Raw genomic sequence first — 19,418 nt, forward strand, 5'->3', positions numbered from 1 at the left:
TAGAGTATAGCGGTAGTAGGTGGCAATAGTTTTTACAAACAAGAATGCATAACACTAGGATGAGAAATTATACTTCCAACAAGAAATTCCAGGCTTCAAAAGAAGCAAGCTCTCCACACTAGGGTGCAATGATTATCTCTCAAGTTCATACTTACATAAGGAGGATACCTACCTTGAAGAGTTGTGATTGAGAGTGTATAAAAAGTGTATAGGCACTTTGAGAGTTTTTCTCATAAAAAATACCAAGTGACGTTTCCTTGTTATTTATACTTTCCCAAGAAAATGACTAGTTATTCAAAAATTTCCAAGCATAGGCTGATCCACTGTGAGCCTTGGTCAGCCCACAAACTAAGTGAAAGTTCGACAAAGATCTCAGCAGGTCAGCAAATCCCCATTGCAGAGTGATCCATACTACATACGTCAATGTAGGTCGGCCCAAACTATTTGTTGGGCCAACCCATGTGTGGGTTTGATAGACAGCCTAAAACTTGGACCCAACCTATTCAACCAACCTATTTGGCTGATCGCCAGTGACCTAACACCCTAGGTCAACCAGCCTCCACGGATGGTTGACCAAGATGATCCTGACCTTGTCCAAAGCAAACTTTATACCAATGATGCTCTCCCATGGCATCTTCTATGCTAATGAAGATCGCCCATAGCATCCATGCTTCAAAAGTTCTAAGGTTCTAAGGCTTGTCCAACTTGCTTTCCAAATGGTAATCGTTTGGTTTGGGCTCTACCTAAGGTGCATATTACATAGTCGTGAAATCACCAACCTATGATAGTCCTAGTAATAACAACTTCCATTAGAATAAGATAGTACAAGTAAATGGATTTTTTTTTCCAAAACCTCACCAAAAAGGTGTCTAGCCCCAAAACACCAAAAGTGAGTAGAAAAACCCAAAACCAAAATATGCACCTCTTACCTTGGGCTGCTGTAGCAATAGTAAAAACTTGAGAGAAGGGATATAGCCTATAGGAGAGGAGAGAAGGAAAAGACGAGAAGGATGATAGAAAAGAAGCAAGAAGAGAAGCGGAGAGAAAAGGAAGATTTTAGAGAAAATAAATGAAACTGCTGACAAACAGGCATTGGATATAAGGGCATAATCAATTATGCCCAAAAACAAATAAGATTCATTGCAATCAAGCGCTATATATAGGCCATGTTTGGACATATATCCGATGATGACATGTGTTAGACACAGATATGGCACTCTAGTAGGTAAGGAATAGGGTTCTCCCCCCCCCCCCCCCCCCCCCCCCCAACAAGAAGAAACTCCAAATGGAAATCTGGCAAACTTTGGAAATTGAAACAATTTTGAACGAAAATTCTTGAAAATTGCTCATCTACTACCCACTAAGAAAACCAAAGATGTATTTAGGATGTTGTTAATCTTATATAATTTGCATAAACCCTAACATTATTGCATCATTTTAGAGGACACTGTGCTCAAAATTTGAAATGGTATCTATCATTCTCAAGTTCATGGGCAGTCAAATGGCACTATTGAGAACCAAAATAACTCCAAGAAGAATATTTTAGCAATTATTCAGTTATCTAAAATTATTGGGTCAAACTGTCCTATATATCTCATTCCATTCAGTGCACATTTTTTAAGGATAGAGATTGCTAAAGTTGAATGGTGGAGAATGGAATGGAATTCATTGAAGAAATAGGGTTGAGTAATTAATTTTGATATCATTTATATTTTGGGATTTTTTTTTTTTTTTGGGGGGGGGGGGGGGGGTTTAACTTTTTCATTAGGGTTTCCTGATGCAATATGTTTATTTAGAGTTGATTAATAGAATTGTGAGTTTAAGGCTGTGGCCTTTTGTGTTTCTTCCTCTATTCCCTTTTGGATCAATTCTCCAAATCTTCTGCCTTTCGATAAATTGACTAATTGGATGAATTTCTTAATAGTCGTTTGACATCACTGAAGGTTGCACTCACCACAATAGGCTTGTGCAATAAAAGTTGTGGAAATCAATTACTACTGCATAAAGAATTTTGAAAAGAAGTGACACACTATTTCTCTGTTATTTTTCATGGTGTCTAATAGAAGAGAAAGGTATAGTGTTCATGAAAGTTATGCAGGGAAGCTTCAAGTGCAACCTGTTATTCTCTTGATTGCTCAGGCGTTTAAAAGTAGTGTAGTTGAATCTATGAAAAGGCAGTCTAATGGTGGAAGAATGTTGTAAACCTTGAAAAGGCAGTCTAAACGATTGTGTTTAGATGCATAAAAATGGGGTTGATTTCTGCAAATCCTGGAAAAAATTAATCTCTTTCCACTAAATCAGATGTTAATTCATGTACCATTTCTATCAATCACAAATCCAGTAATTTGTTGTAAGGATTTATCAGAGTCTGCATTGACTATGTTTATTGTGTATACAGCCTTAGGTTTGTTGGTGTGAAGCGAAGTCCCACATAGCTTGTGTACAAAGGGGATGTGTAGTGTATAAGCATGAAGGCATCCTAACTTCACAATCTAGCTTTTTGGGTTGAGTTAGGGTGCCTCGGTGGTATTTATCTTAGGCTGCAATTAGAGTGAGTTACTGACAAAAGTGAAATACATGATGGAAGAGTGTAATACCTCAATACATGCATGTGCTATGATGTTGTGGCAACTAGAAGGCAATAAACTGATAACCACCTCAACCTGCATCAGGCCAAGAAAATAGATTCACAATTTAAGATCACGATCAAGTCTGCCTGACCTTAAACACGATTGTTGAGAAAGGAGCAAATAGTTGACATTCAAGTATAATTAACAGAACTATTTGAACTTTAGTTTTCCCATGTTGGATAAACATCAGTGTCATAGGTGGGCATCAAGTGAGTTTCTGAGATCATAGGTGACACCAGTATGCCTGCACCTATGTCAGCATCCTTCTTCTAGAGGTTGATTGAGATCTTTACATGAGTTTTGTCCAAGGCATTAGTGAAAGCGATTGCTGATAGATTTTCCTATCTGATATATGCCATGCAAAATACATACCTGCGAAATGTACTCACAAAGACTTCCATGATCCATTATATCAAGTTGTACTGCTGTGGCATTTGGAATACCTTCAGTTATCTGCATTTGGTACCCTACTAACAGTGAGAATTTTTTAATATAACCAATGGACAGATGTTGGGTTAGTCAAATTACGCGTAACCACATACACAAACAAACACAAATTTATGTATAGATGATTACCATTACAAGAAGAAAATATGCATATACATATATCATAATAATACTAGAACCAGCAGTAATACTAGTATTACTGATAATCATAGTAACAACAACAACTATATTTGTAGTTGTTAATTCTTAATAGTAATATTACTATAGTAGACAATGTTGTTAACAGCATTGTTCTGCATTAACAAGAAAAAAAATGAAAAGCCCAGTTCACACTTCTCTTTAAAATCCAAGTATTAAAAGGAGGGAAACTATAGCCTTATAACCAACACAGATAGGAAAACTCCAGGTGATGTGGGACACATTCCAACACACCCTCTTGGACCACAACTTACAGTAGTCGGACAAACGGCACACCAATCACAGACCCAATCAAGCTCTGATACCAAATTGAAAAGCCCAGCCCAATCCACACTTCTCCTTAAAATCTAGGTGTTAAGGAGAGGGAAACTAGAGCCTTATAACTAGCACAGATGGGGCAACTCCAGGCGATGTGGGATACATTTCAACAAAGTGAAAAGCAAAGCCCACACTTCTCCTTAAAACCCTGTGTTAATGAGAGGGAAATTAGAGTCTTATAACCAGCACAGATAGGGCAATTCCAGGCGATATGGGACACATTCTAATACACCCTCCTGGACCACAACATACAGTAGCTGGACAAACGGCACACCAATCACAGGCCCAACCAAGCTTTGATACCAAATTGAAAAGCACAACCCACACTTCTCCTTAAAACCTCAATCACAGGTCCAACCAAGCTCTGATACCAAACTAAAAAGCCCAATCCACACTTTTCCTTAAAACCCAGGTGTTAAGGAGAGGAAAACTAGAGCTTTATAACCAATACAGATGGGGTAACTCCAGGCGATGTGAGACACATTCCAACAAAAAATACTACTAATAGAATTATCATTATAGTACAAAATTTTGTATAAGATACTATGTCTCTCAAGCTAATTTTAGAAAGATAGCCGTTGGCTTCTAAAGTAAATATGCAGCTTTTATTCTCTTGACTGTTTTATGTGACATAGCTAATACAGTAGTTCAAAAAAGAATTAAACATTCTCTTTTATGCAATACCTAAATTTATTACATTAGATGGATCCCCTAGCCTGGTGGTTTATTAACAAATGGATGAGAATTGAACTTGACTGTTAATCAAAAAATGACAGATGATATGTTAAACAGAATTGCATTGGCTTAAAATGCTTATGATATGTTCAAGTGTACCTCTTCTGCATCTTTTAGGTAAAGAGATGCAACAATAACGTGAACATCATTCTGCTCTTCCAAGTCAGCTTCCATGTATGTTTTTAACCATTGTTGAGATGAAATGCTTCCAATTGATGTTAAGAGTTCGGCAGCTGGTCGACAGACCCGGCCCGCGCCAAGAATTAGGACTACAGTTCTCTTTTTTGTATCGCATCTCTTCTCCTTATGAGTTCTACCAACCTTTAATGATATTGCATTCAGTTCTTTCCTTTGAAATCCATAATTTTCACTAGGATTGGCAATAGAAGTCAAAGAATCAATAATTTGATCCAGAACTGCACTATCATCTGCACCAACCTGTCCATAACAAAAAGAGCACTAATGATAAGATGTTGGAGGCACCTGGAATTATAATGAAAACCACAATTACACATGATTTGAAACATCAATAAAAAGAAATATAATAGGGCTCTAAACTTCATTTCAAATCAAAATGAATTGTGTCAAATATGGATGAGATCTGCTTTGAAAGTTTTGAAGTCAATCTATGGTGAGATAAATAACATACAGTCTACTTGGTCAAAGTTATAATCAAACCATACCACAGGATCTATGGTTTTAGCAGTGACTGGTAGATGTTATCTAACAACTTGTTGATTCTATGCATTCCTTTCCAGGTCACGTAAATAGAATGCTGCCAATATTTTCATGTGTTCCTCCAGAATTAAAGCCTCAATTTCATGTTTGATCTGGCTAACTTAAGTTGAATTTTGTAATGAGGCAATAAGGTTGAATATAGAGAGATAATAGAGACAGAAAAAAGAAAAGTAAGAACACAAAGGTTTAACATGGTTCAGCCAATATTGGCTTACATCTACACACGCAAAGCCCTAAAGGGATACATCTTTCATTCACTCAACTTAATACTCTTGTTTACATGATTCACCATATATATAGAATGAAAGATACAATCAAATCCCTTCAGTTAAGGAATTGACATAAACCAAAGATATAAAAAATCATAATAAGAACAAATCATGGGATCTCAATATATTCTGATATCTTCTAATATCTTTGACAATATAATATTATCTGCAACACTCCCCCTTAAGTTGGAACACGGAACAGTTAAAGTGAAGTGTCCAACTTTTGAAAATATAATGATCATTACAAACAACTACAATGAAGTTGCCGAAGGACAACAACAATTGTAATCACTCCCTTTAATGACAACTTCAAAGAACATAGGCAAGGAATCAGCACCTTGCAACAAAGAAACGTGCATGGAATCAGTCACAACGGCAGCAAGAGAAATCAACCGAGAGAGAGAAAGAAACAAGGCTGAGACAACGACAAATCACCACAAACAAAAAAACTGCAAAAGCAACGTCCCACAAAGAATGCTACGGAACACACCAGTGTTCCAAAAACAAAAAAGAACCAAATATGTGCTTGCCACATCAACATAGGGATCCTAAAAGAGTAGAGTAGTAGTCGGAAAACTTGGCATATCATAGAACAATGCTACCAAACACACCGATAGTCCCAAAATAAGTAAAAGTCACAAAGTTTGCTTACCACATCAGCAAACTATTGGTCAACTTAAGAGAGAAAAACACCTTGATAACAAAAAAAAAGTGGAGTAAGAAAGCACTCCAGAGAGAAACAAGCCTAGGGTTTGGTAGGCTTTGATACCAAGTTAAATTTTGTTATAAGGCAATAAGGTTGAATATAGAGAGATAATAGAGACAGAAAAAAGAAAAGTAAGAACACAAAGGTTTAACGTGGTTTGGCCAATATTGGCCTACATCCACACACACAAAGCCTTAAAGGGCTACATCTTTCATTCACTCAACTTATACTCTTGTTTACATAATACACCATACAATCAAATCCCTTCAATTAAGTGGTTGCAATAAATCAAAGATACAAAAAATCATAATAAAAATAAATCATGGGATCTCCATATATTCTGATGTCTTCTATATCTTCTAATATCTTTGATAATATAATATTATCTCCAACAACTTATAGGGATGGCAATTTTACCCGCAAAGTCAAGGACCCACCCCCACCTTATTAGGATGAGGATGGGACATTTGATACTGCAGTAGAGACAGGGGTGGGGCTAAGAAGATTAAACCATATTAGGTTTGGAATGGCCAGGATTTGACCACCCTGGCTTAACCCCACCCTGAGTAGGATGCTTCAAAAACTTTTAATCCTTTATTTATCATATACAAACAACAATCTTTTTCCATGTCTTCCCATTTGGTAGTATATAAACACTTCTATTATGTGTTACAAAATCAATGTGGGACGGGAAGCATGAAGGAATAGATCCTTGGTGAAGAATACAATGTATAATCAATTAATCCCACATCAGTTGGATACTAAGCCTCGTGGCATCCCACATGTTATTAGGGTAAGGTTCATGCACTATTGTGTGAAGAAAATCTTTGAATCCCATGAGATAGTGAGCTATGATTGCCGCCAAGCTAAGTAGTAAGGTTACGACACGGATACGTCAACATGTCAATTTTCAAAAAAATGCAGCACACAATATGCTTGACACACATTAAAATTTATATTTGTATAATTTATTATATGTCAAATATATGAAAAAAAGGCAACATAATAGTTACAAATATATGAAAAAATGAAACATAACACTAACTAAAATTAAAGAGTCATATATTTCATAATTTAAACATCAAGATATCAATTACGAAAAAATCGCAATCTAAAGAATGCAAAATAATTGTAGAACATTGAAATATAAAATAATGTATCATCTTATAAATGTTTCAAAACATATTTAAAGTACATAAGTTGCATTTTGAAGAATATAGAACAACGTTTCTATGAAGAGATTCATCAAATAGGTCATGTTCGGATAGTTCAAAAAGTGTCGCCAAAGTATCCGAGAAGTGTATGTAAAGAACAATATGAATTTATAGTTCAATTAAGACTTGTTGAAGAAGCGTCAAACACGCTTTTTAAAAGTGTCCGTAGGGTGTCGTATCCGGCATGGGTGTTTGACACGACACACCTCCGCCATAGAAGTGTCCATGCTTCTTAGCCACCAAGTAAAAAAGAACGTCTCATTACTGTTTAACAAAGCAAAGTTGTGGATGTCCTTGTGTATCATGTGACATATGGTGTGCTATGTGGCACATGGATTTAATAATAAAGATATTTATGCATGTCATATGTGTACATTTTGATGTTTAATGATAAAATTTGGAACACTTAAAACCCGTTGGAAACCAACCCTGGCCCTCTATATATTTTAGGTTGACTTTGTTAGGTTCTTGTAGACCGCGCATCATTACTCCTTGAACTTGTTTTTATCAAGAACAAAAAGAGAAATATTATTATAAAAAAAAAAATGTACAAAAATAGAAGGACAAGAAGTCTACCAAAAAGAGAGAATTTTTTAAAATATGAATCACATAACAAATCTTTCCGCAAATCCTCTTTGTATCCTCAAATTTGTTTTAAAAATCCTTGCATTCCTTTCGAATCAAATCTCCCAAAATATAGCTAAAGTGATGCAATCCTAAGGAACTTGCAGCTTTCTTTTTAGAGCCAAATAATCCCTTATAATCAATCAAAAGCATCTGTATGCAAGAGGGAGGAGCCACCCACTCCAGATCCACCATATGAAATAAGTTACACCACAATGATGAAGCCACAGGGTAATGCAAAAAAAGATGGTCAATGCTCTCTTCATTCCTTCTACACTAAATACATCATTGTGCAAGCAAAAAGTAATTTGATCTCCTTTTTTGAAACCAATCATTAGTATTAATTTATTATGAGCTAAGGATCATATTAACACTTTAATCTTAAGCGGAACATAAGCATTCCAAATCACTTTTTGAGGAGGAAAAAGAGGAACATTAGGATTATCATTTAGCTCATGGAATAAAGACTTGCAATAAACAAACCCGAGGAATGAATGGATCACATTCTTTTATCTATCATATCCCTTCTCAAAGAAACAACATGAAGAATAGTTAACTAGGCTGCCAACAAACTAGTTATGAATAAAGAAAGAAATACATTAAATGAATCTCTCTCTCTCTCCACAAACAAAAGTCAGAAAACGCGAATTATATACTCAAGCAATTGCTAGCATGGATCACCACAGAAATTTTGCATCAAAAAATACAATATAGAGACATTGGTGCATTGACATGAATAATATTCTAACCAGCTAACTGCAACAAACCTGGTATAACCACAATATAAAAGTTGATTGTTGATACATTCATGAATTTAACACCCCTTAAAATTAATGCTTAAAAAAATCAGTAAAGAAAATACGAAACATGCAATTAAATTAGGGGTACACTAAGAATGTTGTGTATAGAAGGATCCTGGTTAAGTTGAAAGGAAAGTTTTATAGGATATTTGTAAGACCTGTTGCGTTGTATGGTACAAAAGGTTAAGAAATCAAGAAATATGTTCAAAAGATTTGTGTAGAAGAAATGAGAATGTTGTAGAAAATTTAATGTATAAAGAGAAATAGAGAATTGTATTATTGATTGATCTAATGTTGTATATATTACAATGATTCATGATTCCTATATATAGAAGAGGGTGAAGAGAAATAGAGAATTGTATTATTGATTGATCTAATGTTGTATATATTACAATGATTCATGATTCCTATATATAGAAGAGGGTGAGTGTGTAGTAGGTAAGGAGTAGGTGAAGTGGAGGTGGTAGTGGTGTAGTGGGTTAGGTTTAGTGGAGTAGGTGAGGTGGTAGTGGTGTAATGGGTTAGGTTTAGTGGAGTAGGTGAGGTGGTAGTGGTGTAGTGGGTTAGGTTTAGTGGAGTAGGTTTAAGTGGGTGGAGAGTAGATGAATTTTAACAGCCCCCCGCAAACTCAAGGGGGATAGGAACTAACCAACTTGAGTTTGGAGAGAGTAACAAAACAAGAAAATACATAAAAATAAAAGAGGATAAGAGACACTGTATGGTCGTGTCAGACCATTGGTGAAGACACTGGATGGTGGTGTCATAACGTTGTAGAGGACACTGTATGGGGGTGTCATAACCATGTAGAGGACATTGTATGGTGGTGTCATAACGGTGTAGAGGACACTGGATGGCGGTGTCAGACCGATGTAGAAGACAGTTTATGGGGTCATGTCGGACCGTTGTAGCAGACACTGTGTGGTCGTGTCAAACCGATGTAGAAGACAGTTGATGGGGTCATGTCGGACCGATGTAGAAGACAGTTTACGGGGTCATGTCGGACCGTTGTAACAGACACTGTTCTGACAGTTGTTGTGACAGTTTACAGAGTCTTGCTGGACCCTTGTAGAAACTAACCGGAATCAATGTCGGGACAGTTTATAGAGTTTTGTCGGACCCATGAAGGAGCTAACCGGAATCAATGTCGGGACAGTTTACAGAGTCTTGTCGGACCCCTAAAAAGTCGCACCCTCAAAAGGTGTGCCCAATCTTTCAAAAGGCGTGCCATCAAAAGGCGTGCCCAATCCATAAAAAGACGTGCCATCAAAATGCGTGCCCAATCCATAAAAAGACGTGCCATCAAAAGTTGCGCCCTCAAAAGGCGCGCCCACTTCATCAAAAGTCGTGCCCGACAGAAAGCGTCGAGCCATCAAAAGGTGAGCCGGAGACGCGGCGAGGCACGTGAGCGACAGAGTGGCGTGTCGGCCGCGTCGTCAGTGTCGATATAAACCAATGCGGAGGCTGTGCTTGAGGCTGAAGCGAAGACAAAAAAATCTGGGAAAAAACTTCTGAAAAACTCTTCATTTTCTGAGAGAGATATTCGTTTTTCTGAGAGATTGCCTCTAAGAGCTGCAAATCTTGAAACACTCCCCTTCCGAACATTATCAGTCTGAAATTGCTATTTCGCTGAAACACTCAGCAACCCAAAAACATGGCCTCTTCTTCCCGTCCAGCTACCCAGAACATGGCCTCTTCTTCCCGTGGTCTGCTTACTCTCTTTCCCGACCTCAACGAGTCCACAAGAGAGATAACCGGTGCGGTTGCCCTTGAACCTCAACCAAACGCCCCTGAGTTTGCTCCGTTGACCTTTCCTATGCGGTCTGTGGAGCAAAGAATGGCAGCGCAATCAGATATTGAGGCGAATCAGTATACTTTGAAGTCATGTGTGGAAACCATGACTGCGGTCACAAACTTGTCGCACCGGCTGCAGAGTAGGACAAATGAGGTGCAGCAGTTAAACGCCCAACTGGCTCTGCTCCAACGCATGTATAAGGATGCGCGAGCAGAGTTAAGTGTGCTAAAGGCGGAAAATAAGGAGCTGAAGCGGAAGGCCACCGTGATGTTCCGATTTGGAGGTCCACCGTATGCTGTAGTGGAGGAGCAGGGAGGAGGCAACTTGCTTGGTGGTCTAGGAAGCACGGAGGCAACACCGTCAAGGGCCGCTCAGGACGGAGGCAAAAAGAAAAGACCGGCGGCAGAGTAGAGAAGAAATGAGGTCGGTGGGTGGCCGTCTGCAGCAAAGAAAACAAAGCTTTTGGTGTTGTGTGGTGGTTTGTTGTTGTTGTTGTTGTTGTTGTTTTTTTTTTTTTTTTTTTTTTTTTTTGTGTAAAATTGTGATCGGGGTTGATCCCTGAGATGAATAAAATATGGTTTGGTGTGCAAAGCTATATGGTATGAATGGAATTTGAAAAAGATTAAAAAAAATGTGAAAGAAAAATAAAGAAAGAAATAATAAAAATATATTTGAAATCAAAAATGAAAGATGGGGGAAATAAGGAAAGTGGTTTGGAAAAAATAAATAAAAATAATGGAGTTTGAAATCAAACGGAGGAGAGATGATGTTTTTTTTTTTTTTTTTTTTAATATAATATAATAAAAAGAGATATATATATATATATAAAAAATAAAGAAAGTGGGGAACAAGAGTGTAATGAAAAGAAAAAAGTATAGGTTGGAGAATCTGAGCATCGTGGGTCACATGGGTGAGTGTGTTGATGAGGATGGATTTCACCAATCAAAAAGAAATGAGAGAAAGACCCTCTGAGAGAGAGAGAGCGTTGCAAAGACGAAAACAGGGGGTTATGTGTAACACCAACAACACAAACATCTCTAGGCTTTATTGAATCTGCTGCCGCTGCTGGAGCCATGATGATATATGACAATCAATATCTCTCTGATTGCGATACGGCAGAATCAACAACAGTGAAGAGTGATGAGAGGTCCGGAATTGAGTTTGGGCCACCACTGGATTTTGGGTGCTTGTTTGGCTTGTTGGAAAGTTTCTGCTTGAGCTCAGAAAGCAATGTTTGATTTTCTTGGTTGAGAAGTTGGGCTTTCTTCCTAAGCCTCTCATTCTCTTGCATTATGTAACAGTTCTGCAAGTACAGCTCTGAGTTCAGCCTTTCCATCACTGTGAATACTAAACTTTTTCAACACTGCTGTAATAGCCCTTATTAAAGGTTGGTTAGGAGGAGGAGGTTTGGCCGAGGAAGCTTTGGGGGAGTGAAGGCATGTGTAGAGGTCCGGCGGGCGGCCAAGGCGAGGCTGCCGCCCGCCGGTGAAGCAGAATTACTAGCTTCTTAACCTTGCTCTGATACCATGTAGAAAATTTAATGTATAAAGAGAAATAGAGAATTGTATTATTGATTGATCTAATGTTGTATATATTACAATGATTCATGATTCCTATATATAGAAGAGGGTGAGTGTGTAGTAGGTAAGGAGTAGGTGAAGTGGAGGTGGTAGTGGTGTAGTGGGTTAGGTTTAGTGGAGTAGGTGAGGTGGTAGTGGTGTAATGGGTTAGGTTTAGTGGAGTAGGTGAGGTGGTAGTGGTGTAGTGGGTTAGGTTTAGTGGAGTAGGTTTAAGTGGGTGGAGAGTAGATGAATTTTAACAAATGTCTATCTGCCATCAGAAGTAGAGCGGCCATCGATTGATGAATTGAGAAAGATAGGACCGGGGATTCCATTAAATAGAGAAAGCTATCGATGGTCACATTGGGATGTGGCAAGAACAAATGTTGTTACAAGAAAATAAAATAAAGAATGTGTAATGGGGGAATTAAAAGTGTCACTAACTGAAGAAAAAATAAGGCGAAGTTATTTGTGATGGTATGGCCATGTGTAACATAAACCAATTGATGCATCCGTACAAAAAAGTGTAAATAGAGGAAGGCCAAGGAGTACATGGTTTGATCTAAAAGTGATATTCAATATGAAGAAAAATCACTTCCAAGCATCAATGGTTTTATATGTAATATCTATCTAAGTGAATTCCTAACATTCTCTTTTGTATGCCCTTTTTTGTCTGTTGAATTGCGTAGGACCCTGTTCAAATTTAAGATGATGTAGTTGCCCTATTTTGCAGACAAGATCCAGAGTTCATGGGAGGGTCACAAGGTAGAAAGGCATTTTGGTTTCATTTTAATCAGAAAGTGAAAACCTTTACAAGAGGAAATCAAGTGGTGGAATTATGAAGAACTTAGAAAGTATCTGTTTAGAAAAATGAAAATTTTGTGGACACCAAGAAGCTGGACATAAAAGAAGGATTAGAGGATTTGTATCCTAAGAGGCAGCAAGCAAAGAGAGGGAAACAGATATTTGTAAACTTGCCAAAAATGGAAGATATTAGTTAGTACTAGAAATTAAAGGAGTTGTGGCAGAGGGAAATAGTACCACTAAGTTCTTCCATCGAGTGGCTGTGGCTCAAATGAGACCCAACCAAACTGGTCAGGTTTGCATTGAGCAGGTAGAGAGGTTTTAGAAAAGATTAAAAATGACATCTTGGAGTTCTATAAGGCTTATACTAAGAAATGGAGAAGCCATGGCCAAGATTAGACATATTGGAATTTAGTACCACAAATGATGATGATAAAGACCAGTTAGAAAGGCCATTTTTAGAGGAAATTAGAAAGGCTTTAGGATCTCCTAATAGGATGACTAGTTATTGTGTATTCTTCTCTGGGATGAGTGAACAAAAAAAAAATTATCAAAAAGATTTGGTTTCCATGAAGGAGACAATTTCGTAAGTATTTGGAATACTTTTGATCACCACCAAGATCACAGCAGAGGATTGTCAGTCCCTTGATGATAGAGTAATTAAAAGGGTTCATTAATGGGAAAATAAAGATTTATCATAAGCTAGAAGGACTCAATTGGTAAACTCTTCTTTTCTCCATCCAAGTACATTGGAATTCACTGTTTATATTACCCATCAAGGTAATTAGGAAGGTTAACCTTGAGGCCCTTTTATGGAATAGTGTGAAAAGCACAGGTGCAAAAATAGCTTGGGATGATGTTTGCCTACCCCAAAATGAAGGGCTTGAAAACAGTTAGAAGAAATAATTGAGAGAAGAAGATGAAAAACAATATACAATGTTGAGAGAGAGACCCCAAAAGAATAATTAGGGTTAACTCTCATAAACACTCTTAACATGTATTGTCGGTACTATGATGTGGATGTTCATGTGTGTCCATATGTAATATTTTCCTTTTGGTCCCAATATCAAACTAAGCTAGAAGATTACTTACTTCAAGATCTGAATAAGACATAGCATCTGCACTTTGACCCACTTGACAATTAATTAAGTGAAAGGAGCCACCTGCAGCTTCGATAATATCCAAAGCCTCATTTATCAGAAATTGATCAAACAGATGACCACTCAAAGATACCTGTCAGTTTAAAAAATCAGCAAGGTTGAACAGGAAGAACTAGAATGATGGCTAATAATGATTGTAATTTGCATTACAATTGAAATCCTCACTAACGTAATTTACACATTAATAGCAGGTTATGTAGGTATGATAAGGAGAATCATACCAATAGATTGTATTTCTTCTTATTAGAGTGACAGCTTGCACGAGTTTTTGATAAATCTCTGCATATTAAGAGAGTAAAATCCACATCCATTAGTTAACACAGAACAGACGCATATTGGGTAAACTGATTCAATAACCCTCTACAGAAAATAAAAATTTAGGGCTTCAGTTGCCAAAATCGAAGCCCCAAAAACAGGTCACACAAACGTAATAATACAACTACATTAGCCCACAACAATTATACCAATTACCAACTATTCAAACTGAACCAAATAATGACAAAAGAGAAAATATAAGACTAAATATAGAACTCAACTCAAATCAACTAGTGCTTTACATGCGCTTGGGCTCGAGCACCTAAGTTGCCAGGGCTAATGCTCGACAGGTGCTTGACATGGGCTTGAGTGTCGTAGGTGCAACTGAGGTCTATTATATGACCATTTTGGTCTTGAACAAAGATCTTCTCATCTTTTCTTATCACTTATGACAATTATAGCAGCTTAAGATGCATTTTCTCTCTCTAGAATAGTTCTATGCTTGATCATCAAGACTCAGTTGATGAGTCTCATATGTTCTTCAATTTTAGAGTTCATAATTATAAGTTTGATTCAATGGTAAAACCTTAGCCTAATAACCTTGAGGTTACGGGTTTAAGTCTCGGGACAACCACTTTGTGTACTATTTATACTAAAGGTTAGGTGTGTATCCAATTTTTCCCCTCCCAACCACACATTAATGTGTACTATTTAGGCGTTGTTTTTTTTATGATGACTTTGATTCAATTAATTCATCTCAATTGAGTTTTCACAAAAACCTCCACACTACTCTTCATATCCTTACGACACCACGTCTGCGTTGAGCAACAGAATCATTGGGGATGGAGATTGGAGCTTCATGGTGATTGTTGAATCAACAGAGCTTGACTTGTCAAGGCCTCTTTGGAGTGGAAATCAAGCTTTTTGAAACTCGTGGCGGGCTCAATTGTAGATAAACTAGGGCAAGATGTTGTAAATCCTTTAATTATGTGTTAAAATTTACCATCACCTACCACACACTTACTATCACCTACCACACACTCACCTACTACACTCACCTACTCCTCACCTGCCACCACCTACTCCACTACACCTACATCTATATAAGGAACCATTTGTAATAGACAGATAGAACATTATATCAATCAATAATACAATTTCTCTATTTCTCTTTATACATTAAATTTCTACATGGTATCAGAGCAGGTTTAGAACCTAGTATTTTCGCTTCACCGGCGGGCGGCAACCTCACCTTAGCCGTCCGCCGGACTTCAACCTATTCCGCTTATTTTCTACACATACCTGCCATCACGCAAACTGAAGAGCTTAGTCAACTTCCTCAATTTTGGGACCAGCACCACTACCACCAGCAGGAGGAGCATCATCATCATCCATAGCAGCACCACCGGCACCCTGGTACATCTTGGCAATGATGGGGTTGCAGATGCCTTCCAGCTCCTTCATCTTGTCCTCAAACTTTCTTCTTGTGGTCCTCATCCTCAGCCTTGTATTTTTCGGCCTCTTGTACCATCTTCTCGATCACTGTAACTATGCTGTCAACAGCTACTTTCAGAAGAAGAGTCAAGTTACTGGCAGCTGTGATTTCACAGGCACTGCCACCACCACTCAGACCCTCACTAGCTCAACTTCTGGATGTGTTTATCCCAGCTCTGCAGGGAGTAGCACCACCCCATCAACAAGCACAACTCCATCCACAACCACAACTACTCCCTCCTCTATATTTGGCCTGGGCCCCACAGGAAGTGGCACCAGCATTACCAACACTGACAGCAAGGCCAGTGTGACCCTCCACCAAAACAAACACTTGTTTTTCTGCTCTTTAGCTCTAACCCTTTTGTTCTCAGGCCCTATCTTTTTTAGGCTTTGAAAGATTATTGGGGTTATTGATGTGAGGGGGGTACGATGTGTGGATGATATTCTGCCGTGACAGCTCGAGCAAAGCATGTGATATTCTGTTCCCCACTCCTCTTTCTTTTCTTTTCTTTTCTTTATTTTCCACTTTCAAACCCTTTATTTTTTTATTCTCTTTGATCACCCACGGGTAGGACCTTTACACCCAGCAGATTCTCCCCTTTCTTTTCTTTTCTTTATTTTCCACTTTCAAACCCTTTATTTTTTTATTCTCTTTGATCACCCCCATGTCTGACCAAACACCACTCTTCTTTTATTTCACACTTTTCTTTTATTTTAAGATATATATATATATATATATATTATTATAATCTATTTCTCCTCTCCCTACTTTTATTTTATTTCATTTTATTTTTTTTTCTATCTTTTTTTTTTCCATCAATATTTCATTATTATACCACTCGTTAGTGAGCATCACCCTTTTTCCATTATCTTATTATTATTTTTTTTTTATATTCCACAAAAAAAAAAAAAAAAAAACCATTTACCAATTTGCACAACAAACCATATTTTATTCATCTCAGGGGGTCACCCCGATCCACATTTTACACCACAACCAAAAAAAAAAAAAAAAAAAAAAAAACCACACAAGATCACCATCACAACAACAACAGATTTGTTTTCTTTTCTGCAGACGGCCACCCACCGACCTACTCTGCCGCCGGTCTCTTCTTTTTGCCTCCGTCCTGGGCGGTCCTTGACGGTGCTGCCTCCGTGTTTCCCACTCCACTGGGCACGATCACTAACCCCTGCTCCTCCACTGCAGCATATGGTGGACCTCCAAATCGGAACATCACGGTGGTCTTCCGTTTCAGCTCCTTGTTTTCCGCCTTTAGCACACTTATCTCTGCTCGCGCATCCTTATACATGCGTTGGAGCAGAGCCAGTTGGGCGTTTAACTGCTGCACCTCATTTGTCCTACTCTGCAGCCGGTTCGACAAATTTGTAACCGCAGTCATGGTTTCCACACATGACTTCAATGTATACTGATTGGCCTCCACATCCGACTGCACTGCCATTCTTTGCTCCACCGACCGCATCGGAAAGTTCAACGGAGCAAACTCCGGGGCGCTTGGTTGAGGTTCCAGTGCCACCGCACCAGTTATCTCTCTTGTTGACTCGTTGAGGTCGGGAAAGAGAGTGAGCAGACCACGGGAAGATGAAGCCATGTTCTGGGTAGCTGAACGGGAAGAAGAGGCCATGTTTTTTGGGTTGCTGAGTGTTTCCGAGAAGGGTTGGATACAGAGTATTTACAGATTGTTACAGAATGGCAACAGAGTGTTCCAGAATCTCTTTCTCAGAAATGGAAGAGTTTTTTCAAAGGATTTTCGGCGGTTTCAGACTGGTTTGCACAGCCTCCGCCTCAACCTTGGTTAAATAGCCGAGGCCGACACGCCACTCTGTCGCTCACGTGCCTCGCCGCGTCTCCGGCTCACCTTTTGATGGCTCGACACTTTCTGTCAGGCACGCCTTTTGATGAAGTGGGCGCGCCTTTTGAGGGCGCGACTTTTGAGGGCTCACTATATATCTCCATATATATATATATTTGGGCAGCTTATATACACCATCCTACAGTGTATTTTTTAAGGGTCCGACAAGACTCTGTAAACTGTCCCGACATTGATTCCGGTTAGCTCCTTCAAGGGTCCGACAAGACTCTGTAAACTGTCCCGACATTGATTCCGGTTAGTTTCTACAAGGGTCCGACAAGACTCTGTAAACTGTCCCGACATTGATTCCGGTTAGTTTCTACAAGGGTCCAGCAAGACTCCGTAAACTGTCACAACATTGTCTGCTACAACAGTCCGACATGACCCCATAAACTGTCTTCTACATCGGTCTGACACCCCCATACAGTGTCCTCTACAACGTTATGACACCACCATACAGTGTCCTCTACCACGTTATGACACCACCTTTCAGTGTCTTCACCAACGGTCTGACACGACCATACCGTGTCTCCTATCCTCTTTTATTTTTATGTATTTTCTTGTTTTGTTACTCTCTCCAAACTCAAGTTGGTTAGTTTCTATCATCCTTGAGTTTGCGGGGGGCTGTTAAAATTTACCATCACCTACCACACACTTACTATCACCTACCACACACTCACCTACTACACTCACCTACTCCTCACCTGCCACCACCTACTCCACTACACCTACATCTATATAAGGAACCATTTGTAATAGACAGATAGAACATTATATCAATCAATAATACAATTTCTCTATTTCTCTTTATACATTAAATTTCTACATTATGCCTTGTAACTATTTGAGTCAATAGTAAATTATTATCGGAGGTTGGATTGGAATTGTGATTTTCGTCCCGTAGGACAGTTTTCGCATAGGGTTTCCACAGTAACTCTTGAGTTTTGAGATTTGATTGCTCTCTATTGGATTGGATTGATAGAGTTGTTGGTTGAATTGCTCAATTGATGAATTGTTAGATTGATTGATCATGCTGGAACTATGTTATTGATTGATCATGATGGAACTGTGTTAAGTGTAACGCAGCATAGTTAATAAAAAATGTATTTACTATAGGCTACAACCAAAAAAGTTCATTTCCTTCTGAGGTAGGTAAATATATTTATCTTTAACGAAAAACTAAATCATGTTAATATATTCAAAATAAATAAGTAAATATATAAATAAAAGGAAAAGCAAACAGAGAAACCACACTTATCTTCTGCATCAATCCTCAAGATTAAGCACAACTAACTTCAACAGCATTTAACAAAAATAGGTTATCTCTTTCCTTCTCCCAAAGATAAAATACTAAAAGCAAGAACTGAAAGTTCTGAAGACACCCAGAGTTTTATGTGCCTGATACTTAACAACCAGCATAACCAAATCCAATTTCATTCCACAGAACTTATGGGAGTGACTCTATCCCTTAACCCCCTATCTCCATTCCCTATCCCCCTACCACTTCTCTGCAACTTCAAACTTTTACATGGGCAACTTTGATTGTTAAATGTGAATTTTATTTCTATCTATTCTCTTACACTAAAAATTGTTGAAGATAAGATTATCTTGTTAAAGATATTAGAATATACAAAGATCCCATGATTTGTGCTTATCATGATTTTTTATATCTTTGATTTATTGCAACCACTTAACTGAAGGGATTTGATTGTGTCTCCCATTCTATATATGGTGTATCATGTAAACAAGAATATCAAGTTGAGAGAATGAAAGATGTAGCCCATAGGGCTTTGTGTATGTGGATGTA

The 19,418-nt window shown here is 38.2% G+C and overlaps 1 protein-coding gene across 2 annotated transcripts in view; it reads right to left on the reverse strand.

Annotated features, from left to right (window-relative positions):
* Positions 1-19,418, reverse strand: part of LOC114261914 (lysine-ketoglutarate reductase/saccharopine dehydrogenase bifunctional enzyme) — a 48,891-nt gene that overhangs the window by 13,841 nt on the left and 15,632 nt on the right. For both annotated transcript variants that reach the window (XM_082924183.1, XM_028202241.2), the window contains exons 12-16: positions 14,216-14,273; positions 13,927-14,067; positions 4,428-4,766; positions 3,003-3,083; positions 2,598-2,663 (exon numbers count right to left, since the gene is read on the reverse strand). In XM_082924183.1, coding sequence (XP_082780309.1) covers positions 2,598-2,663; positions 3,003-3,083; positions 4,428-4,766; positions 13,927-14,067; positions 14,216-14,273 — 685 coding nt within the window. The remainder of the gene's footprint in view (positions 1-2,597; positions 2,664-3,002; positions 3,084-4,427; positions 4,767-13,926; positions 14,068-14,215; positions 14,274-19,418) is intronic.

Source organism: Camellia sinensis, chromosome 4, assembly GCF_055761805.1.
Source record: "Camellia sinensis isolate YWXY chromosome 4, ASM5576180v1, whole genome shotgun sequence".
NCBI classification, from domain to species: Eukaryota; Viridiplantae; Streptophyta; class Magnoliopsida; order Ericales; family Theaceae; genus Camellia; species Camellia sinensis.